The 20,490-nt window shown below is 39.9% G+C and overlaps 1 protein-coding gene across 1 annotated transcript; it reads left to right on the plus strand.

Moving 5' to 3' along the window:
- The first annotated feature begins 9,905 nt into the window (after positions 1 to 9,905).
- On the plus strand, positions 9,906 to 20,145 carry LOC111946307 (general vesicular transport factor p115-like). Its single transcript, XM_023953823.1, has 9 exons — positions 9,906 to 10,296; positions 10,484 to 10,602; positions 10,685 to 10,866; positions 10,939 to 11,060; positions 11,154 to 11,292; positions 12,551 to 12,705; positions 12,980 to 13,042; positions 19,984 to 19,992; positions 20,038 to 20,145. Exons 1-9 carry the CDS (start codon positions 10,219 to 10,221, stop codon positions 20,143 to 20,145), a joined length of 975 nt encoding a protein of 324 aa, XP_023809591.1. The 5' UTR covers positions 9,906 to 10,218.
- Positions 20,146 to 20,490: the final 345 nt, after the last annotated feature.

Genomic DNA, 20,490 nt, shown 5'->3' on the forward strand with positions numbered 1-20,490 from the left:
CTGTGTGTAGACGCTACTTGGCGCCTTATCCTTCGCTGGTATGTGTGCTCAGCAAGGCAGTTTTGTGTTTGAGCGCCCCCAAGTTGTGTTTTACTGTAACTTCAGAAGCTCCAGACACGTGAGCAAAAGCGCCATTCTCATTGGTCGAGTAGATTTCGACGCGATGCGTCGAAAAAAAAAAACGAACCCGAGGCGTTTTTTTTTTTGACGCTTTAACGCCTGGCGTTTTTTCGCGTCGGTGTGCACACTCTCGTTGGTGCCCTTTGTTTAGTCACGAGGCGTTAAACGTCGGCGAAAATCGCCGGCGAAATTCGTCCCGGTGTGAACAGGCCTTTAAGCTCCCCACTTCCCATGAGCCTTTGGGGCTGAAGGCAGCGCTAACCCCCGGGTCGCTACACTATCTATATTTATTAGGGGTGTAACAATAAGCTAAAATTCTCAATAATTTGGTTGGATTCAGAGTTCGGTTCCATGCGGTTCGGTACAGGCCACGGCTGTTAACAAATCCGCTTGATAGAAGTTACTATTTGGGAACCATAAATCTTAACTCTTTCTATTTTCCATCTAACAATCTAAGCATAGTTTACACACACAAAAAATTGTAATCAATGAAACAGAAAAATATAGCTCACCAACTGTATGCCTGGGATGTCAGTCTGACTCTGAATCGTTTTTTCAGCCGTTGGTATTTTATATATAACTGACAAAATACCCGCGTGCCGTTGATTCGGAACATACCATCTGCACGGATATGACTGCTTTGTAACTGTATCTGAAGGATTACAAATCCCGGGTAACATTTCAAATAGTTTAGTTGAAAATTATTACGGAAAACTAATTTGGAATTTGTTGCCCTCTAGTGATAAAAGTCATTAGTAACAGGAAGATTTGTTTTAACCCTTGTGCTATCTTAGATGACCCCACCCTTACATTGACCTGTTCTCCCTACCATGACAAAGGTGGATAAAGGTGGAAAGATTTCATGTAATTCATGGACACCAGTGAAGATCACAAATCATTGAAGAAAAAAGGTTCAGAGCACTGTCCAGTGGGTCTAGAGGCCCACTCCCGATGGTAAAGTGATAGCACAAGGGTACCAAAAACAACTATTTTATTTTTAATTAAATCCAGCTTTCTAGTTTAGCATTACTTTGCCTTTTTTAAGTTCTTGCTGTTTGTTATGCAACAATTGTGATCAAATTAAAGATGTTTTACTTTTCTTGATAGTCAGAGCGCTTCTAGACACACCTGTCCACACTGGAAGTTATGAAAGAAGTCCGACGACCCTGGACTTCTTTTTTTAAACACTGCAGAAGAGAAGAAAATTAAAACGTTTTTGCTATGGAACCGTCCTACATAAATGAATCTTCATAGATAAGCTGCAGTAGAGGTTTCCCCTGGAGGAAGACATTTATTTGAACTTGTTTTAAAAATAAAATACTGTTTATCAGGCCTGACCTTAGTAGATTAATATATTCTTGAATATACCGGTAGTCAGATTCAAGAAAGGCTCTTCAGAAGCATCATAGCTAGAACAAAAGTCTTTTAATGGCGTTTCTCAAAACCTATTACTGGGCCCCCTTTGTATTCATCTACAAACTCATGTAGGTGCTTCAAGTAAGAACTGAAACATTAAACCAATAAAATATTATTTGTTTTATACATAACCCCTTAAAAGAAGACTGGGGCTGGGGGTTAATTTAGACAAAAATGTTTTTACTAAATTAATCAAATCAGATGGAAAAATACCATTATAAAACATGAATGATGTATTAGACATTTTTTAAGTAATCCTTTGAAATACAAATAAAAAATGGAGAGAAAAAACAAACATAAGATGTTCTATTAGATGTATGAACTGCTTTGATAATCTTAAATCAAGATACAGTCAATATAAGTCTCACTTTGGATTTATTAAAATTTAATAAACAAATAATCCTCCATAGGGCCCACATTTAGATTATTTTATTCATTTCAAGGTGGCTCGTAGATTGATAAGTTACACAATATCATACAGAAGCTGGATACCAGTACTGAACAAGAACGCTGCAAAAAGAATCCATTTCTCTGACTGGTGGGTGTTTGCAGCATGTTGCAGAGCGGCTGGCCTGAGCTATGAAGGGGGATTGCAACTCTATGCTTGGAATGCCGACGTCACCCCGACAACGAGGGCGGAGCAATCCAGGATGCAGAGGCGTGGCGTGTCGCAGGTAATCCTCACCGGCGCATCCGTCACTTTTCTAATCTGGGCTCATAAATTGGGCATCATGACGACCCTTCTGTGTTAAAATGAACACTTCTGCTCATTTACTTGATTTTATAATGAACAAAAAACATAATGAATAAAGTCGATGAGATGAAAGCACTGAAATTGCTAAACGGCACAGAAAGTGGAACTGTTGGCAAACTTTAACAGAAAAAACAAGTGCATGTAATGCGCCAAGACAAAGGAAAATGAAGACAGCGCGGCAGCTGGGAAAGAAACTGCTTCCATGACTAGTGTTGAGTTTCTTCTGATGCGTTTCTGCAAAGTCTTTTCTCCCTCCATTCTTTGTTATTAATCATCTTCATCCTCCTCCTCGTCATCATCATCTGACGTCTGGTCCTTGGTGTCGAGGTCGTCTTCATCTTCCACCTGGAAGGAGAGAGTCACGGTCTAACTACAGCAGAGACGACACAAAGCTGAGTGACATCTTTCACCAGCTGAAACAGCTCACTGAAAGTCAGAAGAAAACCTTCAATGGCGCTGCTGAACACTGACGCCGACCTAAAACCACCATGTGCCTTGCCCAAGGGAACTTCGACAGATGGGATGGCAGACCGGGAACTGAACCTGAGGCTCTCCAATCAGAGGTCGACCACTACAAACCGTTTTCAGGAGAAATGATCCGAAGCGACGTTTAAGTTTGGTTTACTGCTCGAGTTAACCAGGAAGTCGACAGAAAAACCGCTGAGTGTGACTTTGTTTCAAGTGACAGATATCTTTATTGTATTTTAAAATCTTTGTGTTTTGCTGATTCTGATCTCCTGTTTTACATTAAGCTATAAATGTTGGTGATTAAATGCTTATTTGCATGAATAATAAAATTCATTTATTTTATTATTTGCATTTATTTTTATTATTATTACATTCTTTTTACTTTGTTTATTATTTTAACCAATATAATATATATATATATATATATATATATATATATATATATATATATATATATATATATATATATATATATATATATATATATATATATATATATATATATATATATATATATATATATATATAAATAATCCCAGTGAGAAATTTTGGTGGAGGAGGAATTATGGTGTGGGCCTGTTTTTGCAGGACTACTTAGACTACTTTCCTTCCTCTTTATTGTTTTTTGTCAGAACGGGACGTTTCATCTGGAGGAGGAGGCGTATGTGACAGTCTTTACTTCCGCATTGGTGTTTGGATGACAGGTTCACGACGTAAGGTGACAAGGGTGTGTGAATGAAAAGGAGAATAAAGGCTACACCCAAACACAATGAGTTATATCGCCAGAGGAGACCACGTGGCTCCTCATGGGAGGAGAGCACCGTCATCTTGGAGTTACTGCTGCAGTGCATGCATGGGAACATTGCTCCACCACCTTCAGCCAGGCTTCCCAAGTGGGCGTTTCTCCTCTAGCTCAGTGTTTTTCATCCTTTTTTGAGCCAAGGCACACTTTATCCTTGACAAAAATCCCGTGACACACCAGCATCCAAAAATTAAAAAAGGAGAAACTCTATGGTCTGTATTGATCTAATGTCCCTCCACAATCTCACTTGCATTTTTGTGATAATTGTGGCAGAAAAAACTGGAAGTTTCAGCTGTTTTTTTCTAAAAGATGTAATAAAAGTTAAGTTGGTTTTCAGTAATAATTTTCAACTAAATTATTTGAAATTTTACCCTCTTCCCCGTTCGAACGGTAAAAAACTGAGGGTTCGAACAGGGAAGTGAAACCTGAAGGAAGATCCGCCTTCCACGGTCAGAAAGGTCATTTCAGTTCATGTTCAACTGCTGTTAGGTGACGGAGGTGACAGTGCGTATGTCCACAGAATCAGCATGCCTAAGGCAGACATGAGGTTCCCCCCAGCCCCCCATCTCCTTACGCTCTTTGGATTTGTTGTCATCATCAATGAAGGGAAAAGAGAATTGGATAAGTCGAATGCTGCGTGTCGACATTGTTACACAAAGATAGCGAATGCCACATTAATTTTTTTTCAGGCCAGTGTTAAGTTTTTGATTTCTGGCAGCTAATAGGTTTTCTTATTTTATGAAGCAGATCACCTGAATAAGTCAGTTTTATTCATTTTTATATAAAACCAATAAATGCATTTTGCAAGTAATTTTTTACTGCCTTTTTTGTACTGAAAAATAAAACAAAAATAGATAGAAAAAAGCTTTATTAATCTCCCAAGGGAGAAATTCAGGCGTCCGACAGCAAAACACAGACAATAAATAACAATAAAATAATAGTTCATAAATAGTAGTTCATATCAGATTTGTTAAACAGCCGTACCGAACTAATTACACCCAAATTTGTATACATACATACATACATACATACATACACACACACAATCTATATTAACAGGCTATCATTCTAACGGCAGAAAGATGATAAATTTGTTATTCTGGGAAATGTATATAACTCTGCAGCAAAAACAAAATCACGTTTTCAGACTTTACAAGCTCTGTTAAGGAACTTAACCAAAGATATCCTAACAGTAATCTCATCATTGGAGGTGATTTCAATATGGTGGAAGATGAATACCTTGACAGATTTCCTTCAGCATTTCAAAACCATCATTATAATCCTCTTCTTCATTTATGTAGAGATTTCAATGTTTCTGATGTCTGGCGCCGTGATAATCCTGATGTTCAAGCGTTCCCCTGGTTTAAACCAGACGGATCTGCTAAATCTAGGTTGGATTTTTGGTTGACATGAAAATCAACAGAATTTTACATCAATAGCTAAAACTTCAGCTGCACCATTAACAGACCATTCTATGATCAAGCTCATTATTCAATCTCGCAATAATCCTAAAAGCAAAGGTTACTGGAAGTTCAACGCTAGTCTATTAGAGGAGGAATTTTATTCTCAGGCGATTATAAATGAAATCCAAAGGATAACTAACGACTGACAGTTCACCACTCAGAGGGAGAAATGGGAATTTTTCAAATTCAAAGCAAGACAGATTTCAAAAACTCATAGCAAAAGATTGAGCACAGATGGTAAACAAAAAGAAATGGAAATGATCAGAGATATGAACTCTATTTGTTGTAAATCTCTATTGAGTGAAGTTGAGAAACAGAGAGTTGCATTCCTGCAAACCTCTCTGGATAATATGAACATCTCTAAAGCCAAAGGAGCTTTTATTAGATCCATAGCTAAATCGGTTGAAGAGGGAGAGAAAAGTTCAGCTTACTTTTGTAGACTGGAAAAAAGGGGACAAGAGAAAAATGCTGTTATCAGATTGCTAATTAATGGCAGAGAAAGTACAAATATGGAAAACATGAAGAGAGATATTTTCCAGTTTTACAGTGGGTTGTACTCTTCTTCTTATTCATTTCAGGATGCTGATCGCTTCTTCAACCACATCAAGGGTTTGGCTCCGAAAGTGGATGAAAATTTTAAACAAGTGTGTGAAGCAGAAATCACTATGGAAGAAGCAGAAAAAGCCATGAGAAGTTTAGCTGTAGATAAATCTCCAGGATCTGATGGGCTTATCATGAACTTTTACAGACATTTTTGGGAACACTTGAAAGAGCAGTTTTTGTTGGTCATAAGTTGAGTTGAACATCCTTCCAACTACCATGAAGCAGGGTGTCAGTACCCTGATTCCTAAACCTGGGAAAGACGCCAGACTAATTGATCATTTGAGATCAATATCCCTCCTCAACAGTGATTATAAAATTCTAACCAACATTTATGCATCTAGATTAAAAACAGGACTGAATCAGATCATCGCAGACACACAATCAGGGTTTTTAAAAGGACGTTCAATTCACAATAATAGTTCTTGATTTGATTGACTATAATCAATTAATTGAAGATGATGGCTTCATTTTATTTTTAAATTTCTTTAAAGCCTTTGACACGGTTGAAAATGTTATCAATACTTATAAAAAAGCTCTGGTTTCTGTAAACTCAATGTCCCGGGAGAACAGTTAGCCATCACTCAGCTGGCAGACGACACGGCCACATTCATGAAGGACAGTCATCAAATACCAGAGATCATTCAGACTGTAGATTTCTTCTCTAAAGCATCTGGTTAAAACTAAATCTCAGCAAATATGAATTGTTGCCAGTTCACTATTCTGATCAGTCAGTTCTTCATAACACAGCTGTTAGGACTGTTGTGAAATATCTTGGTGTTCATATTACCAAAGATAGTCAAACAATGGAGGAAATGAACTTATGGAAAACTTTAGAGGAATGTAATGTCAATTTAAACATGTGGTCACAGCGTGACATTTCTATTTTGGGCAGAGTGTTTCTCACTAAATTAGAATGTTTATCCAGATTCATTTATCCAGCATATTCACTCCCAATTCCCTAAATCTGCAAAGAAAGCAATAAACCAGGCCAAGTTCAACTTAATCTGGAAAAATAAAAGTTATTACAAAAAAAGGAACTATAATTCAGGATTACAGTGAAGGTGGATTTAAAGCCATAGACTTTGAAAGTTTGGATGGTATGATTAAGATAAATTGGCTTAGGTCTTTTCTGCAAAATGGAAGAAATATTTGTTTTCATATTCCTTCAAACATTTTCTCTCATCTAGGGGCCACTGAGTTCCATCTAAAATGTGAAAAAACTTCCTATTAAACTTTCTACTTCTCATCAGCAAGTGTTACTGTACGGCAAACTCACATACAAACATAACTTTAGTCCACATAAAACTCCCACATGGAAGTGTCGGTTTAATTAATGTAGGAACAAATCAACATTTTACAAAAACTGGATTGATAACGGTATTTGGTCAATACTACATATTATGAATGATAATGGAAACATTATCTCATTGGAAACTCTTTCCAGTAACTTTAAAATAAATGATAGAAAACAATAGAACAACGTGATCAAAGCAATCCTTCAGACTTTGATCAAAATGTCCTCCAGTTTGGTTCAAAATGTTCAAGTTCTGCTTTTATCTCTGCTGTTCGATGGTCGACCGCTTAATTCAAAACTTCGAAGCTCATTTATACGATCTTTGTTTGTTAGATAATTGTTTCCAACATCTTACAAAAATCTTTCTATATCACGGCGTTACACAAGAGAGGAAATAAGCAAGTAAAGATCTCAGTTTATTAAATATCGAATTTTCCCAAAATACAAAGAAATCCATTTTAAAATAATGAATGCAGTCTATCCATGCAAGGAACTGCTACACATAGTTTTGGTTTTCCTGAAAATAACTGTTCTTTCTGTGACATAAATAATAAAACACTTGATAATCTGTTTTTTGAATGTATGCATTTTTACAGTTTTTGGGAGGATTTCTTTTTTTGGTGCTCCTCAAAGTTTCCCTTTGTCAAAGAGATCATGTATTTTTTTGTCTTTCAAGTATGTGTATACAGCTGGCAATGACATGAAGAAAACTGCAGTGTCAATATAAACTACATCTCTATCCTTCCACTAATGAAATAAAGAAAGAAAAAAGACTACATACAAACATTATGTTGTTAACCAGCATAGATGAAGTGGGATTGCCACCAGTTTCTGGTTGATCTATAATCAGGCTTTTCAATTTAAAATATCACCAGGCTGCAAGGTTTGTTGGTTCTCTTTTCCTTCAAGGCTTTGAAATTCTGCGGCGACTGATGAGAAGTCAACACTACATGTTCCTGTTGAACCTTCACACTTGCAGAGCTTTTTTGAGGGAGGCTTAGCACCTTGAAGCTCTCCACTCTTTAGTAAAAGTGAAACCTTTGGGTGAAGTCAAGACATGTTTGTCAAAACATACAACTTCAGCCAATCCCCACCACCAAGTTATACACAGAGATTTCTTATCTAACACAAGTTTATTATCTATGAATTGAGGGTTTTTTAACCCCGAAGGCAGCACACCTTCAGGAAGCCTTTATTTGCAATACCTCTTTGTGCCACGAGAGGTCCCTCTAACACCAACTACTCAACCTGTTTACAGAATGAAGGATGTAAGAGCTCCAACATTTTTTCCCCAAAAGTTTTCTTTATTCAGATTCCTTTTTGGGTTTCCCATTTTATTGCAGCAGTAATTTAATCCAGCCATGGGGTTCCTTTGAATAAAACTCCTCTTCTAATCTTGAAAAAGTGTTCAAAAGAACACCCAGACAGACAGAATTCATTCATTCATTTTTCTTAACCGTTTTTTCCCTCACAGGGTCACGGGTCTGCCGGAGCCCATCCCGGCCACTTGTATATGATATGGCTTTTGTGTATTGTTATGCCATTGGTTAAACATAATTCTGTTAAAGAACTACAGGGTCGCATTGTTATGACGTCACAGCGGTGCGGGGGGCAGCAGGAAGGAGATGCTAAATGTGTTGACAGGGTGCACAAAAGCAGCAGAAAGTTTAAAACCAAATCACATCCAGTCGTCAAACAGAGCAAATCGTGGAGGCCTCAACACAGTAAACCAAATGCACAGTGTCATAAGTGCGGCAGCTCATCACCCCATCCAAAACGTGAGTGTCCAGCTAATGAAACAGTATGTCATGCATGTGGAAAAAAGGGACATTACATGAGAGTGTGTAAAAATAGGAAGACTTTGAGTGAAGTGGAGGAAGATGTCAATGCCTTATTCCTTGGCAGTGTTACCAGCAATGGAGAGCCGCGGATGGTAAACATAATCATAAACAACAAAAGCGTGTCATTCAAAATAGACACAGGAGCTGATGTCACAGTATTGCCACTTCAGGTGTTCAAAGAAATCTTCAGAGACAGTTGCCCACCCACTCTTCAAAAACCAACCAAGCCTCTGTTTGGACCTGGAAGAAAGCCGTTGGAAGTCCTGGGGTTCACAGAGATGAGACTAAGGAAATGAGCTAAAGAAGCAAGAGAGGATGTGTACATCCTGAAACACCTGCACACAGCATTGCTGGGGAGACCTGCTATTCACAAGTTGGAGTTAGTTACTCGAATAGACACTCTCAGCATCGAAACACTAAAAGTCAGCTACCCAAAGCTGTGCAGCGGTCTTGGTGAAGTGAAGCAGCCATACAACATCAAGTTAAGACCAGATGCTCAGCCCTTCTCATTAAAGACACCTCGGAGAGTTCCATTGCCGCTCATGGACAAAGTGAAGCAGGAACTGTCCCGCATGGAAGACTTAGGTGTGATAACCAAAATAGAGGAGCCAACAGACTGGTGTTGTGGCATGGTGGTGGTACCCAAAAAGAAAACAGACAAGGTGCGTATTTGTGTTGATCTCACACACCTCAACCTTTCTGTGTGTCGAGAAAAATACATCCTGCCATCAGTGGAAGAGACACTAGGCAAATTGGCTGGAGCCAGGATTTTCAGCAAATTGGATGCTAATATGGGATTTTGGCAAATTCCCCTTACAGAAGAGTCAGCCAAATACACCACCTTATTACACCTTTTGGCCGTTACTATTTTAGGCAGCTACCTTTTGGTATTGCTTCTGCTCCTGAACATTTCCAGAACAGAATATGAAATGTTTTTTTTTTTTGCATGTTTGGTTTTGTTTTATTCTTTAAAACATCCAAACTGTTTGGTGTTGGCTGTAATGGATACTAACACTTGGCATCATTTGACTGCCATAACGATGATTTCAAAACATTTGTTTACATTTATTATTTATAGGTGTGTTTATTATTTTTTGTTTGTTTGTTTGGCCTTCAGATGCTTATTAAGGCTAATTTCTTTCAAATATTTCCTTTTTCTGCTTGTTTTAGGGTTAGTTGTTAGTTGTTTTGTGCTTGAGCGCTTTAAAAAACCGTGGAGTTCATTTTGGGGTGTTCTGTGGTTGTGATTCGGTTGAGGTTTAGATGAACTCTGAACCCGATCGATTTTAACCCTTCTAACTTCCACTCCTGTGTTTAGTTCTTTGGGTCTGAAGTCTCTTTGTGTGAGCTGTCTAACATGCTTTTGATGCCTCTGCTCGCGTGTCAGAAGCTCCTCGTCAGACTCACTCTTTGGTTTTCTGCAGGGCAGCAAAGTCCAGACCAGGGTGGGCCTCCTCATGCTGCTGTGCACATGGATCAGCAACTGTCCCATTGCTGTCACGCACTTCCTGCACAACCAGGATAACGTTCCCTTTGTATCCTTCATCACAACCTTTTTACCTTCTCCCCCCTTTGACCTCTGAGTCTACATTTCTGCTTAAATGCATCTTCACATCAAATCCGACCTCTGAGTGTAAAGAGGACCCATGTGTTTATTGCTGGGGAGGGAGCCCCTGTCCTCCACTGGCTTCTCTGCATGAGCCTTGACTCTGAGTCCTGCAGCTGACGGCTCAGATCTCTGAGAACCTGGGAGAAGACGAGAGGCTGGTGCAGGGCCTTTGTGCGCTGCTGCTCGGCATCTGTATCTATCATAACGATAACTCACTGGAAAACTACACCAAGTACGTGTCTTTGAGTCACTTTAACATTCTGTTAGACTCGATGTTTGAATGAAAACACAGATTTTCTTCCCGTCGTCTTCAGGGAGAAGCTAAAGCAGCTGATTGAGAAGCGCATCGGAAAGGAGAACTTTGTGGAGAAGCTGGGCTTCATCACCAAACATGAACTGTATTCGCGGGCGGCCCTAAAGCCGCAGCCCGTCTTCCCGTCGCCGGAACAGATGCTGTTCGACCACGAGTTCACCAAGCTGGTCAAAGACCTGGAAGGTCAGGGAGGCCGCCGTCCTCATGTGCAAGTGATGGTTTGAGTCCCAGTTGACGTAACGCTGCTCATCACAGGGGTGATCACCAAAGCGGTTCACAAGTCCAGCGAGGAGGACAAAAAGGAGGAAGAGGTGAAGAAGACGTTGGAGCAGCACGACAACATCGTAACTCGATACAAGGAGCTGATCAGAGAACAGGTTTGTCGAATTTGGCTTCTAAAAATGTTGCCCATTAGTCGTGGATTTGCTGTAGTCTCCAGATAACATCAGAGTTTGGACTGTGTGACTCAGGATGCTCAGATCCAGGAGCTGAAGGAGCAGGTAGCAGCTCTGTCCTCCCAGCACGAGCAGATGCAGGCCACTGTCGCACAGCAGCTATCCCAGATCCAGCAGCACAAAGACCAGTACAACATCCTGAAGCTGAAACTAGGTCAGTCCTCGTCCAACACGCAAAAGCTCACTCTGACACTTTTACAGTTTCTATAACCTTTTTGTTGGTTTAGAAATGATGGAGACATTCATGTCTGATCCTTTTTGCTCTAAAGAGCAGCTTATGTTATTAAAGGAAATTCATTTTCTTGTCTCTTATCTGCCTTTGAGGGAAAAGCTTCCACTGTAGCTGAAGACTGGATTTGTAGGGTTTTTATTTACACTTTGAAAGGTTTGAGTCACACGTCCCACAGAAAAAGTCACTTTTCCCTGAGCTTTTTCAGATTTTTAGTTTTTGATGATGGCTTTTGGTATGAAACGTTGCTGATTATTGTAGTCCTTTTTTCCTGTTTTCCAGAAATGTAAAAGAAAGTCACTTCTTGGTTTTCAAAGCTTAACTTTGTTCCGTCTGTTGTGTTGCAGCAGAAGCTTTTTATTGCAGTTAAGACACAAACATGAATAACAACACAATTTGCCATCAACTCCTGTGACCAATCACCTGCTTCCTGGCCCTTCTAGGCATTCTGGGTAGTGTAGTCATATCACATTACATGATATTTGTTACTGTGCCTGATTGAAAAAAAAAACAGCCAGTAATCTTAAAATATTTTCTTGATTTCCTTTGATGGTAAATAATATTTTCAGTCTGTAAATTCTCCCAATTGTCTTAATGGTGGTGTAGTGGTTAGCACTCTCGCCTCACAGGAGAAGGTTTGAATCCTGGCCGGGTTCTTTCTGTGTGGAGTTGGCATGTTCTCCCATGCATGTGAGGGTTTTGTGGCTTCCTCCCACAGTCCAAAAAGCGTCTTCATAGGTTCACTGATGACTCTAAAATGTCCCCAGGTGTGCTTGTGTGAGTTTGTGTACCTGCAACAGACCGGCGACATGTTCAGGGTTTTAACCGCGCCTTTGGCTTGTGACCCAAAAAAAGGTTTAGCAGCTTCTGATGATGGAAGAAAATTCTCCAAATCAAAGTCTTGTTTAGCCTTTTAGAGTTCAATGAGACAATTTTGAGCAGACATTTTGATTTGAGAGATAAATCTTCATGTCTGCGAACCACAGCAGGTCTATAGTGCTGAATCAGCAGCTTCTATCTGACTCTCCTGTTTGTTTAAACAGAAACGGTGTTCCCGTCAGCCCTCTATAGAAATGAGACTCGTTTTACCTCAGAATTTAATCGATGCTTTAAGAACAGGTGTGTGGTATGTCTGAAGGATTGGAGTGTTTTGGTATGTAATCATGTGTATTGTCATCTTCAGGTAAGGAGAGTCCGAGTCAGGGGGACGGCTCCCAGCAGAACGGACTGCAGACCGAGGAGCTCTCTCAGCTCAGAGAGGAGCTGGACGAGCTCCGCAAGCAGCACGCAGTCCTGCAGACGCAACTCGCCGAGCGAGACGCACTAATCACCACCCTGGTTAGTAGATCTAGAAGATTGAGTGAGTGTGTGAGTGAGTGAGTGTGTGTGTGTGTGTGTGCTGGGATGAGGAGGATTCTAAAAACGTCATGAAATAAACCAGTAAATAAAATAATTTCTGCTGATTTGAAAAGTGACATTTTTGTTCAGATCTGAAGAAAAACCATTGCATCCGTTTTTGTCACCAGCTGTAATCTACTTCAATTTGAAGGTTTAAATGTCTTGAAATGTGATTCCTGGTATTTAATGTTTATTTATTTCATTGTAACTGTAGCAGTCGAGCTCCCAGACGACAGAGAGCCCGGCAGGAGGATCAGACAACACAGAGCTGCTGCAGGTGAACTGGGACTTTTTTATGTGCTGATACGAGTTTGCTCCAGTTAGTACATGAGAACAACGCCAAACTGTAAAAAGATCCGGTTCATGTCATGTCTGTCATGGAGACTTTAAAAAAGCACGAATACAGATACGCCACAGGGCAGTGTGCTGAGCCCTCATCTTCTTCACTTTGCTCCCTGTTTTTACTTTGAAAGTCCTAATGGATGTGGACCATCAGAGCAAGTGGTGCTCGGACACAAACCTCATGGAAAAAGCTTTCAAAAGCAGACCTGAAGGATCTCCTGGTTCAGATCATTGCAGATCCAGTCTTGATGGTAGAAAGAAGAGTTTGCTGACTATCACCAGCTGGTTAAGACTTTTCTGCAATAAAGGTGTAAAAAACACAAACAAACCCCAAACTGCCTCCCTCCATCCTGTGAACATCTGCAGGAGCTCAGTTCCTCTTGACTGTTTGTCTGTCCGCTGCTGAAAGACCAGATCTTTCCCTAGAATTGTTGGAGTTGAGCATTTCAAACAATCTAAAAAGAGACGATCAGAACAGATGAACAGTTTGAACCGTTTCCATCTGGCAAACCGTTCAGAGCGCTAAAGTCTGGGACTAATGCTTTCTAAAGTCGTGCATTTTAACATAACTAAAATACTGCTATATTTTTCTCAAGTGATCGTTTTTTGTTAAGTCGCAAAGTCGGTTTGGTGAGATTTTTTTATCATTCTCACTGATCAGCTATCTGCTCAGTTTCAGTTTAGCTGTGTGAGACTTTGATCTCAGAGCTATTTAATACCCCGCCTGTGGTTTTTACACAAACCACCTGGGGCCTGTTTCAGAAAAGAGGTTAAGTGTAAACTCTGAGTGCATTAACCCTGAAATCAGGGAAACCCTGGGTTTTCTGTTTCAGAATGGGAGGTTTGTTAAACCAGAGAAAGCAGATTAAGTCAAACCCGTTTCTGAAAGAGAGGTAACTTATACTCGGAGTCAGTGTCCATGGTTACTTATGCTGTGAACCTAACCTGGTCGGGAGCAGGTTTTACTCTGTAAACTCAAAGGTTTCTGCCGGTCCCCTCCCCTTTTTAAAGACGAAGCGGTATGTTTCGCTTTAACCTTCATTGCCCAATGTCCGTCACACAGAGACGGTCTAAGTGACAAGAATGGCTTGTTCTTTCTTGGAGGACCCAATAGACGAGGAGGCTGCATTAATTCGTAGAGAATTATATTTACCTCGTACGAGGATTTTGAGAAGACTCGATTTTTTGTCATTTCCCCATACGTTTTTGTTTGAGCGTTACCGTTTTTCGTTGCAGTCAATTACATATATACAATGAAAACAACATTAGATATGTATTGCTATGTAGATGTTTCATATGTCAAATATAGTCAACAAAGCCTACATCCATGACATGCTCAAATTTGACCTGATTGAATCATGTTTTTATACTTCATTTTTAGCTGCTGCCATGTTCTTTTAATTCCTGCAGGATTGCATCTACATGAAAATGAAATCAGGGACATTGAATTAGATTAATGTAACAATTACTTTTTGGAAACACAATTTGCTAGTACTGCTTACTTTCTTATTCCCATATAAACCTATACCACTTGATCAATACAAGGGTAGTGTTGCAGCGTGTGTGTGCTGAGCGGGGTGCGATCCACGAGAGAGAAGGGGAGGGGCGATTGCAGGTGCAGATGGGGGGGGGGGGGGCGTGAGCACGGAGCGGAGGTGTGTGCGTGGTATATATTGTGTGTTCGGAGGACGGAGCACTTAGTTAAATAAAGAGAAGGTGTCATTCCCAGAATATCTGTTTTGGAGTCATTCTTAATCCGCTCTGGAGGTTGAGGGTTTCAAACGGGAAGTGAACCCCGAAGGAGAATTCCCTTCCGTCCCCTGAAGGAAATCTCCCCTGCGCTTCTGACCACGGTCGGTCGGAAAGACGAGAGAAAAGAAAGGAGAAGTTTTCGCGCAGCGAAAGGTTCAACAGTAGACAACAGTTCACTTTTAAAAACACAATTGCATGTATTAATATTAAACTGACCAACGTTTGCAAGAGGGGAAGGTTAACAAAAAAGTCCTCTAAACATTACCGACGTTAAATGCATTTTCCCCCAGATTGATTCTGTACACTATGCAGCATTTCATGCATTTACACCAGGAATGACACTTCAAAAGTACACCTAAATATCACCCTTTTTTATTTCACTCCTTACGCTATTTAAGAAGTTATTACAGCCAATATTTTTTAACAATGATTTAAATGCAAACTTAGGCATTAACTTGAGCAGCTATGTTTTCCCACGCTAACTGTCTCTGTTTTGCAGATGCAGCGGTGTTGCTTTTCTTCTGGAATATATGCTCATATTCACTGTAACTCTGCAGCAGCACGTCAAGTTCAGCTGGAGAAAATACGCAGACCTCTTTTTTTCACGGTTGCCATGGTGACTCGTGATATCTGCGCTCCATTGATAATGGCTTCTTATAGTCGCGGTGCGCACGCTCACCTCCGAATCAGTCCACTCAGAGTTGATTGACCTAACGTGGATCAGCTTCTCTGAAACAGAAAACTCAGAGTTGTTAATCTCCCGATTGACCAACTCAGAGTTCAAGTTCAACCTCAGAGTTGGTTGAACCTCCTTTCTGAAGCAGGCCCCTGGTCTGAGAAAGTCTGTAGTTGTTCCAGCAGGAGGAGTAAACTCACCGCCTGTGAGGCATGACTTACAGAGGTACCTTTGGTGCTGAACCTTTATTTAACTCTCAGGAGTCTAAGGTGGAATTCAAAGTTTTTGTCTCCTTTGGAGTTTGATGTTTTCACCTTAAAAACTGTTGGTCATTTTTTTTCAGTACGACTTTACCAGGGTGTTTTAGTTGTCATTTTGCTGTATGGTATTAACGCATTTGACCTGAAATCATACTAAAAGAAACCCAAACTCATGCAGATTTATTTTTTTAGCTTGAAAATACAAATGTTTTGTATAATTTATGATTAACTATGTAGACATTGGGCAAAGCGTTCAATGCAAACAAACTGTCAGACCTTTCAGTACAGATATGGGTTCAACCAACTCTGAGGTTGAACTTGAACTCTGAGTTGGTCAATCGGGAGATTAACAACTCTGAGTTTTCTGTTTCAGAGAAGCTGATCCACGTTAGGTCAATCAACTCTGAGTGGACTGATTCGGAGGTGAGCGTGCGCACCGCGACTATAAGAAGCCATTATCAATGGAGCGCAGATATCACGAGTCACCATGGCAACCGTGAAAAAAAGAGGTCTGCGTATTTTTCTCCAGCTGAACTTGACGTGCTGCTGCAGAGTTACAGTGAATATGAGCACATATTCCAGAAGAAAAGCAACACCGCTGCATCTGCAAAACAGAGACAGTTAGCGTGGGAAAACATAGCTGCTCAAGTTAATGCGAAAGTTTGCATTTAAATCATTGTTATGAAATATTGACTGTAATAACTTTTTAAACAGCGTAAGGAGTGAAATAAAAAATGGCGGTATTTAGGTGTACTTTTGAAGTGTCATTCCTGGTGTAAATGCATGAAATGCTGCATAGTGTACAGAATCAATCTGGGGGGAAAATGCATTTAACGTCGGTAATGTTTAGAGGACTTTTTTGTTAACCTTCCCCTCTTGCAAACGTTGGTCAGTTTAATATTAATACATGCAATTGTGTTTTTAAAAGTGAACTTTTGTCTACTGTTGAACCTTTCGCTGCGCGAAGACTTCTCCTTTCTTTTCTCTCGTCTTTCCGACCGTGGTCAGAAGCGCAGGGGAGATTTCCTTCAGGGACGAAGGGAATTCTCCTTCGGGGTTCACTTCCGTTCAAAACCCTCAACCTCCAGAGCGGATTAAGAATGACTCCAAAACAGTTATTCTGGGAATGACACCTTCTCTTTATTTAACTAAGTGCTCCGTCCTCCGAACACACAATATATACCACGCACACACCTCCGCTCCGTGCTCACCCCCCCCCCCCATCTGCACCTGCAATCGCCCCTCCCCTTCTCTCTCGTGGATCGCACCCCGCTCAGCACACACACGCTGCAACACTACCCTTGTATTGATCAAGTGGTATAGGTTTATATGGGATTAAGAAAGTAAGCAGTACTAGCAAATTGTGTTTCCAAAAAGTAATTGTTACATTAATCTAATTCAATGTCCCTGATTTCATTTTTATGTAGATGCAATCCTGCAGGAATTAAAAGAACATGGCAGCAGCTAAAAATGAAGTATAAAAACATAATTCAATCAGGTCAAATTTGAGCATGTCATGGATGTAGGCTTTGTTGACAATATTTGACATATGAAACATCTACATAGCAATACATATCTAATGTTGTTTTCATTGTATATATGTAATTGACTGCAACGAAAAACGGTAACGCTCAAACAAAAACGTAAGGGGAAATGACAAAAAATCGAGTCTTCTCAAAATCCTCGTACGAGGTAAATATAATTCTCTACGAATTAATGCAGCCTCCTCGTCTACTGGGTCCTCCAAAAAAGAACAAGCCATTCTTGTCACTTATACCGTCTCTGTGTGACAGAAATGTGGGCAATGAAGGTTAAAGCGAAACATACCGCTTCGTTTTTAAAAAGGGGAGGGGACCGGCAGAAACTTTGAGTTTGGAGAATAAAACCTGCTCCCGACCAGGTTAGGTTCACAGCATAAGTAACCATGGACACTGACTCCGAGTATAAGTTACCTCTCTTTCAGAAATGGGTTTGACTTACTCTGCTTTCTCTGGTTTAACAAACCTCCCATTCTGAAACAGAAAACCCAGGGTTTCCCTGATTTCAGGGTTAACGCACTCAGAGTTTACACTTAACCTCCTTTCTGAAACAGGCCCATGGTATCAGAAGAAAAAAGCTCTACAAAACATTTGTTGCCCTCCCTAAAGTGTTTTGTTTTTAATCTGAACACATATTTGGGAGTGTTCCGGTTCTGGGTTACACAACAGGACATGTGGCGTGCCTCTCTGCGAATACAACTATCTTCAAATTACTTAAAAAGTTGATTTTTCTCCAAAAAAGAATACGAAGACCTCAAAAAGTCTCTTGACATTATTCAAGAAACGCTGAAAAGTTTATGGATCAAGTGTCGGCTAAGGTAACGCCACTTTGGGATATGATGGAAGAGTTCCGAAGATTTCGGGCTTTAAAACGAGCAGCGAGAAAACCGGGTCGAGATTCTGGAGAAAAGACTGGACGATGTGGAACAGCAAGTAAGGATGAATAATGTCATTCTCACTGGAGTACCAATCAAGCCTCGAGCGAAGCTGAATACAGCTGGAGCTAGCACTGCTAATGCTAGCGCTAGCGTAGCTAGCAGTGCTAATACGGAGATCGGTGCAGAGTCTCTGGTGCAGCAAATACATTCATTTCTCACATCTAAAGGAATTTCCCTGGATCTCAATACCATCGAGACCTGCCACCTGCTCCCCAGGATAAAGGAGACGGATAAACCAGCGATCCTCATCAGGTTTGTGAATCACAAACACAAGCTAGCTTTGATGAATCAACGCAAAAATCTCAGAGGATCTGCTGTTTATCTGAACGACTATCTGACTAGAAGGAATGCTGCAATCTCAAAACATGCACGGCTTCTCAGGAAGCGTAAGCAGATTGAGAACACTTGGGTTAAAGGCTGCAGGATTCATGTCAAACCACTCGGTCCACTGGACCGGGCCAAGGTTGTGGTTGTGAACATCATGAAGGACTTTGAGAAGTGCTTGATTACGGTTGTCTGAAACAACGTGGAGTAATAAATCAAAGAGCCAAATAATTTCAAGAAATATGACCCCTGGATTCCTCACTTTCTCCATACGTCTGACGTCACCTGAATAACAGCAGAGTTCTGACCTGCAGACAACTTGACCTCAACTTTCACCGCAGCTGATATCAGCTGAAGGATATGGACCTGAATCTAATGTCTGCAGACATAGCATCGAAGAGAAATGTTAACTGTTTAAACCCAGAAGATCGGCTGTTATCAATAAAAGAAGAAATGCCAACCTTGGACAATTCGACAGTTTATGGACCCTTTTTATTTTTTCCCCTACAGCATTACTTTATTATAAAAAAAAATAAAAATACAAAAAAATATATAAAAAGAGTAAAACAAATGATTAATCACTTTTGAAAATTGTTAAATTGATTGACTTTTGATATTACTTCACTAGCTCCTAAAATTGATAAATTGATTCAAAAATCTTTCCTAATGTAGCATAACTTTGCACGTTTTTAACTTTTGATACTTGATGAAATTTTGCTATGAAATTTCCTGAATCAGTGTTGTGTCTATTTTACTGATATAGTATTATGTTTTAAAGCATATGAATGACTTTTAAAAGTAACATAATTTGCATATATTTCAGATGACTGATCTGCATTTGTCATGTTGATTTCTAAAATAGTTATTTTTGACGTAGTACTTAAGTAATTCATCTTTGGCATGTGCTTTATTGATACCTTATGATTGTTAATTCTGTCTGATAAAACCTAGGAACCGGATATTGATAAATCATGTAATAAAATGGTTATAGTATAACGGGGTGGGATTATATAAGTTCGCTTCCTTCCACTCCCTTTCAAGCAATATTTATTAATTATGTTTAATTATCCTAAGTTTGATTAGTTATTGTATGAATGTATAACTGATGATTATATTGCTTTTGTGTATTACTTCTATTTGATTGCTTGAAATAAACCATTTCAAATCAAAATATTTGGCGAACATTAAAGCCATTTTTAAGCAGCCAGAAATGCCTTCTCAAATTCTCTGAAATTCACAGACTTTTACCCATAATCCTTTCATCAATCCCTTTCCAAGAAAAGACTGGTTAATGCTAGACGTGTCAGGTTTTAGACACAAATAGTTGTATTTCTTTACAGTCATCAAGGCGCTAATGGGAGTTCCTTGTTTGTCTTCTGTTGCTGCAGGAGCTGGAGGCTATTTTTGTTTAAAAGGAGAAATTGTTTTTTTTGTCGATAAAGTTCAAGTTTTTTCAAGAGCCCTCCCCAACCTGTGCGGCGCGTAGCGGAGAGATAGGCCTGTTTAGGGCAGAGACAGCAAGCACGCGCAGCAAAGTAGCCATTAGCTGAAAAACTACGGTGAAAAACTAAAATAACGGTGCAAACCTGTTGTCTAGCCAGACCGGAAGAGGGGTGTGAGCCAAATAAGATTTTATGCCATTACGAGACGAGTTTTGGTGAGTTTTGTTTTGTATTTTGCCTACTTTTGTGGCGTGGGTTTTGCCGTGATGAGGCGAGCCCAGTTGAGACCAATTTAAGTTGTGAAAAGACGACAAAACAGTACTTTTGAGTTTGTAGCCTGGCGAATTCAAGCCTGCACAGGACACAAAACTGTCTTTGGGTTCTTTATTCCAAAACAAAAATGTAACTCAGGATTTCAGATTTAAAAAAAATGGTAATCAGGAAGATAAAAAA

Source organism: Oryzias latipes, chromosome 1, assembly GCF_002234675.1.
Source record: "Oryzias latipes chromosome 1, ASM223467v1".
NCBI lineage: Eukaryota > Metazoa > Chordata > Actinopteri > Beloniformes > Adrianichthyidae > Oryzias > Oryzias latipes.